Here is a 6,000-nt window from a genome sequence, read left to right as displayed (position 1 = left end):
GATAATAAACCTGATTCTGATTTTAAAATAAGACATTCATACGAAATTCGTGTTCGAGCAAGCGGTGGAGCGAACTCCATTCTCGGTGCGGTGCAGGTCGGTACCGACAGGTGGCAGTGTTTGGGGTAAGGAGCGGCGGTGTTGTGTACTGCGCCCCCTCCTTGGAGGACCCGCGTCGCACCTGATCCCAGTTCTCTGCCGTTCCTCCGGTTGTCCTTCTCGCAATGACGTCAGATGCCGGAAGGTCAGAGGCTCTGAGCGGAAGTGGGTGCAGGAGCGCTCTCCGCCATTGTGTGCGAGAGGAGTAGTAGCCGTACATCTACAGACACGTACACAGTCAGTCACCGCCGCCCGGCCCGAGGGGAGACCTGCTCGCAACACAGACAGCTACCCGTTCCGCCACCTCCTCCTGGGATTTACCATCATTGGCCTGGGCCGTTGCGCGATCCACTGGGAGCTCGTTTTTTTAAAATATAAAAAGAGTCGGCGGAGCCTGAGGCCGCGGCCGAGACCCTGCCCGCTGTTGTTTAATGAAGAATGTCTGCGACCAGCGTGGAGCAGGTAATGCGCTGGCTGCTGGCTGGCGAGCAAGCGAGTACTCGAGTCCGGCCCGCTGCCGCCTCCTCGCAGGCCACAGCTCCTTCCCTCCCTCCCTTACATATTTCCTGTCGCTTGCACTATAGTAACAAGGTTGATTTATTAGTTTAAATATTAGATAATTTAATATTGAATTCCGAATTTCCATGAGGTACTGACGGGTGTTTTCTTTTTTTGTTTTTTTTTCTTTTTGCATTTTTGCTTTCTATTAAACACGATACTACATCAGAGACCGAAAGGACAGGGAAGTAAAGGTGAGTTGGTCCGTAACTCATTGTTAGTTTCACAGATTGACTGTTTTTGCTTTTTTTTGTTTGTTTTTAAAGCAATTTTTTTTAACCCGGAGTTTTACCTAACATCACTTTTTTAAAAAATTTCAGAGCTCATCTCTATTTGGAAACTTTTTTTCCCTTTTACATAATTTGAGGATATGTTTAATGTTTATATTGGAGAACATTTTTTTTTCTGATTTAGGGTAATTTCTCCAGGAGAGTTAATTAAATTGACAGATGTAGATTGCTTTTATCGAGGGCACATGTCTTTTGATTCTTCAGTCTGAAGTTGATGCTTATGTGCCTGAGTGTTTAATTTCATTTGTTTGAACTTTTGCTTTTTTTTCAAAATAAATATTTTATTTTGATTCAAACTCTGAAAATGAAATTAAGATGTAATTGAAGAAAAGGCCTGCAGATGCTGGAAATCTGAAACAGAATACGGTGAAAATACTGAGTAAGGCAGTACCATGTAAGAAATGAAGTAATCTTTTTAGCTCAGTGACTCTTTATTGGACCCATCTCTGAAGAGGCATTGGCCTGAAACATTAATGTTGTTTCTTTATTCACAGATGCTGTCTGATCTTTTTGAGTATTTCTGCTATTTTGTGTGTGTTCACAACAGTATCGATTTACATTGGCAGCATTTGTAACCCAAAACTTTTACTTCTGAAAATAACCCTGTCTGCTTTTTAAAAGTATGAAATTTGCTCAGGCAAATTTTGTACTGTAGTTATCTGATTTAATCAGCAGCTGGTGTACATGCATTTGAAACCTTAAAACAGCAGTACTGTAGTTCTTTCATTAAATAAAATCAAGGCTGATCTGTTCTGGGTCTCAACTTCACTTTCTAACCTGCTAGTCATAATCATTAATTTCCCAAGTGACTCCCAAACTATGCCTTGATACTATCATGTTCATTAAAATTAGCATTGCTAGTTCTTCCAATTTTACAAATATTTTTATAACATACTCAACACCAAAAGTGTGGAGATGAGCAAACAGCTTTAAATCTCATTGCAGTCTTCAGTTCAATTGTTTACATTATCTTCAGCTATTTGACATTAGGATTATAATTTATTTTGACATGATATTTCTCACCTTTTGCCATTACTAAGACTTGCTCCAAGTTTTAATTTTGGTTTGAGGGCAACTTGATCAGTGTGATCAGGGTGATTAAAAAAAAATCTGGAATCTAGCAGTCAATCTGGTTATTTATTAATGAAATTTGAGGTATTATGCAATTAGCAGTGAAATGATTGGGAAGGAAGAATATTAGAATAGTTGAAATCGGGTACAGAAAGCAGAAGGAAACAAACACTAGATTATTGAAGGGAAAATTAAGTATTTTTTAAAGTGTACTTTAAATTCAATTTCTCTCAAGCAGCAATAAAAACCTGATGTGCTGAGATTCCATACTGAATAGCTGAAAAGCTTTGTTGCAGGTGCTGTAGTTTTGTGCTAATTAATGAATTTCTCTGGGAAGACAGGAAGTGAAGCTAAGGTGAAATGGCATCAGCCAGCCAGCAGCATTTGGATGTCAGAGATTAAATCAAGTTTTGCCCCTCAGTTGAAGTTGCTGTGCCTTTTACTGTAATAGCAGGATGCATCGTTGGTCTTGAGATACTTTAAAAGTTTTGGTCATTTTTGTATGCAACTGAATATTAGAACTGTGAAATATCACAATTTTTTGGGAAAAATTGAGAATTTCAGAACATGGATGGTGCATATATTGTTCAATAAAATTAGCTAAGTGTTTAAGAATGTACTAAGCTTTGAATTCATTTCCTGTTTATACCTATTTGCTTGAGCGCAGTTAATTGTGTGCATTGTTTACTGCTGATTGGATCTTAAATAGTTTGAATTGTTGACATTTGGATGGGTTGATGGACTGATTCCAATCTGCAGAGATCTGAAAGCTTTCATTTTAGCTGTAAAAAATGTATTGCTATTTGAACTGCCATGTTTGATAACTTGTATGGAGGAAAGCTTGCATTGTTTGATTTGCCAAATGACCACTGAGTTATGTTGAAGGAACAAAATCAGGAGAATCAGATCTATTATCACTGACAGAACATGAAAAAAGAGGGCGTGTCTCAGGTGTGGTGGCCAGTTTTTTGAGGCACTGCCTCTTGACGTCTTTGGTGGTGGGAAGGGCTATGTCCGTGATGGTGCTGGCTGAGTCTACAATCCTCTGTAATCTCTTGTGATTACCAAATTGTGATGCAAACAGTCAGAATGCTCTCTGCCATGCCTCTAATGAAATTTGCAGTCGTCTGGTAACTCTCAATCTCCTCAAACTCCTGACAAGATAAAGCCTCTGGCACGCCTTCTTGATTGTATCAATGTGTTGGGCACAGGATAGATCTGAGATGTTGATGTCCTGGAACTTAAAGCTGCTCACTCTTTCAATCACTGATCCCTCAATTAGGACTGGTGTGCAAAGTTCAAGAACAAAGTTACTGTAACTTTAGTGAAATCCATAGTAGTCTGCTTATATTGAATGACAATGCAGAGTTCAAATATTCTCTCAAAAGATATAGTAAAATTATATCTTGCTTTCCATTCTTTGCTATTACATGTTCCCCTCAACGTAGAGAAAAAAAATAGAACTGTAGAAAAATAGAACAGGAAGCTTCCCCTTCCTGAAGCCAATAATCAGTTCCTTAGTCTTGCTGATGTTGAGTGCAAGGTTGTAGTGATGCTACTTAACTAGCCTATCTATCTTACTCCTGTAAATTTTTTCAACACCATCTGAGATACCACCAACTGGAGTGGTGTCATCAGCATATTTACAGATGGCTTTTGTACTGTGCTTTGGTACACTGTTAAGAATGTAGAAAGCAGAGTTTTGGGCTAAATGCACATCCCTGAGGTGCGTCTGTGTTGATGGCCAGTGAAGTGATGTTGTTACCTATCTGTACTGACAGTGGTCTCCCAGGAGGTTGAGGGTCCAGTTGTAGGAGGTGCAGAGGCACAGGTTTTGAAAGTTGCTTAACTGGCAAATGATGTTGAATGCCAAGCTGTGATCAAAATGGTAGCATGACATGTGATTTGCTGTTGTCCAATTACTTCAAAGCAGAGTGAAGAACCAGTGAGATTACATCTGCTGTGGACCTATTGTGGTGGTAGGCAAATTGCAGCAGGTTCACTTTCTTGAAAGATGTTTGGGCATTAGCCTGTGAGACAAGATCACAGGGTCGCCAGATGCTGTGATGATTCACACTGGCGTTGTGCTTAAAAGGCATTGAGCTCATCAGGGAGTGAAGTATCGCTGCCATTTATGCTGTTAGGTTTCACCTTTTAGGAAATAATAGCACGCAAACCCTGCCACAACTGTTGTGCATCCAGTTAGGTGTCCAGCTTCACATGGGATTCTCATTTGACTCTCACAATGGCCTTCTACACATTGTACCTGGATTTCAGACAGTTCTATTTTTTTCCTCTACGTTGAGGGGAACATGTAATAGCAAAGAATGGAAAGCAAGATATAATTTTACTATATCTTTTGAGAGAATATTTGAACTCTGCGTTGTCATTCAATATAAGCAGACTACTGTGGATTTCATTAAAGTTACAGTAACTTTGTTCTTGAACTTTGTATATGTCAAATGCACTGATGTTTGACGTTGGATCAAAAATGGAATTAAATTTTTACCCAAGAGAAAGGAAGTTAACTGGCCACCCCATGGTACAACATGGCAATCAGATATTTTGTGCATCATTTCAGAATCAGGTTTAATTTTGCTGATGTACACCATCCAGACGCGCCGTCTTCTCATCGTTACTGTCGGGAAAGAGGTACAGGTACCTGAAGGCAGACACTCAGCGATTCAGGAACAGCTTCTTCCCCCTCTGCCATCCAGTTCCTAAATTGACATTGAACCCAGGAACTCTACCTCAAAACTTTTTTATTTGTTTTTGTTTGCACACATTTTAATTTAACTATTTAATAAACATATTATAATATTCATTATATATACACACACTCTGTAACTGTTGTTACCCTCTATTTATAATGTATTTCATTGTACTGCTGTCATAAAGTTAACAAATTTGATGACATATGCCCGTGATATTAAATCCGATTCTGATATATGTTGTGAAATCTGTTTCCTGGCAGCAGTGTAGTGCAAGGCAGAGAAATGAAACAAATCAGTAAATAGTGTGAGAGCAATAGTGAGTACATTTAGAAATCTGTTGCATTTTCCTTGTGTATTGCAGAGCAGATACAGGTGTGGATATGAGGCTATTTTCACCTCATGAATTACTTTTGCAATTCAAGTGAAACTTCTATATGCGATTGTCACACCAAACAAGTAGTGATATAATCAACCGTCAAACAAATATTTGTGCTGTTTGCTTTTCATTATTACTATCTAATCACCGAAGTGTTACAGTAGACATACCTCAACAATTTGAATGTAAATAGTGAGCTTGTAAATGTAAATGTAATTGAATGTAAATAGTGCCCACTCTTTATTTAGTTAGAAGTCAATTAATCGGATCTGCATTCCAAGCTGGCCATAAACATGTTTCCTTTCAAAGAAATATGTGGAATTGAACAGTCATCAGAACCTAGCTGCAGCAGTTTTCATGTTATTTATCAATAGTAGCTTCTGAATTGATTTATGACAGTTCAGTGCTTAATACCATTTCTAAAGTGCAATTCAGACAGCAAGGATTTATTATTGAAGTAATACAACATACATTTCAGGATTTGCTTTATTTCTTGTAGCATATCTCAATTTAGGATTGTGAAAGCTTTAACTCTTCTACTCGCCAGTGAAAATTTAATTGTCACATGATATTGTTTTAAAAAAAGGTGAACACACTATGGTATGGACTTGCCAAGCAATTAATAATAAATGGTCTTTGTAAGTATATCTGTACTTGAATAGTGGCTTGAGCTACAATATTTCTGTAGTTTTAGCAAATAGTTTATCTTGCTATTGACATTTCAAAACAAGACTTGTTAATTTTTAATCAAAATAACATGCAGTAGTTTATGGATCAGTCTTACTATGGATATAAAACCATACTTCCTTTTGGGGAGGAAAAAAGTAAAATTTCATTAGTGCTGGGCATGTTTGATTATGAAAAGGAACTGAGAAGACTGCAATCTGCATCA

At 38.2% G+C, this 6,000-nt stretch overlaps 1 protein-coding gene across 2 annotated transcripts in view; it reads left to right on the top strand.

The window, feature by feature from the left end:
- Positions 1-237: 237 nt before the first annotated feature.
- LOC140725749 (YTH domain-containing family protein 3-like) overlaps positions 238-6,000 on the top strand; it is a 31,321-nt gene continuing 25,558 nt past the window's right edge. The window contains exons 1-2 of one of the 2 annotated variants that reach the window (XM_073041609.1): positions 238-561; positions 827-851. In XM_073041609.1, the coding sequence (XP_072897710.1) occupies positions 538-561; positions 827-851 (49 nt within the window). In that variant the 5' untranslated portion in view covers positions 238-537. The remainder of the gene's footprint in view (positions 562-826; positions 852-6,000) is intronic. The other variant, XM_073041618.1, reaches the window with a different exon arrangement.

The sequence above is a fragment of the Hemitrygon akajei genome, chromosome 1, assembly GCF_048418815.1.
Source record: "Hemitrygon akajei chromosome 1, sHemAka1.3, whole genome shotgun sequence".
NCBI lineage: Eukaryota > Metazoa > Chordata > Chondrichthyes > Myliobatiformes > Dasyatidae > Hemitrygon > Hemitrygon akajei.
The sequence above is the reverse complement of the archived record's forward strand: the minus strand, read 5'-3'. Positions and strand labels throughout refer to the sequence as shown.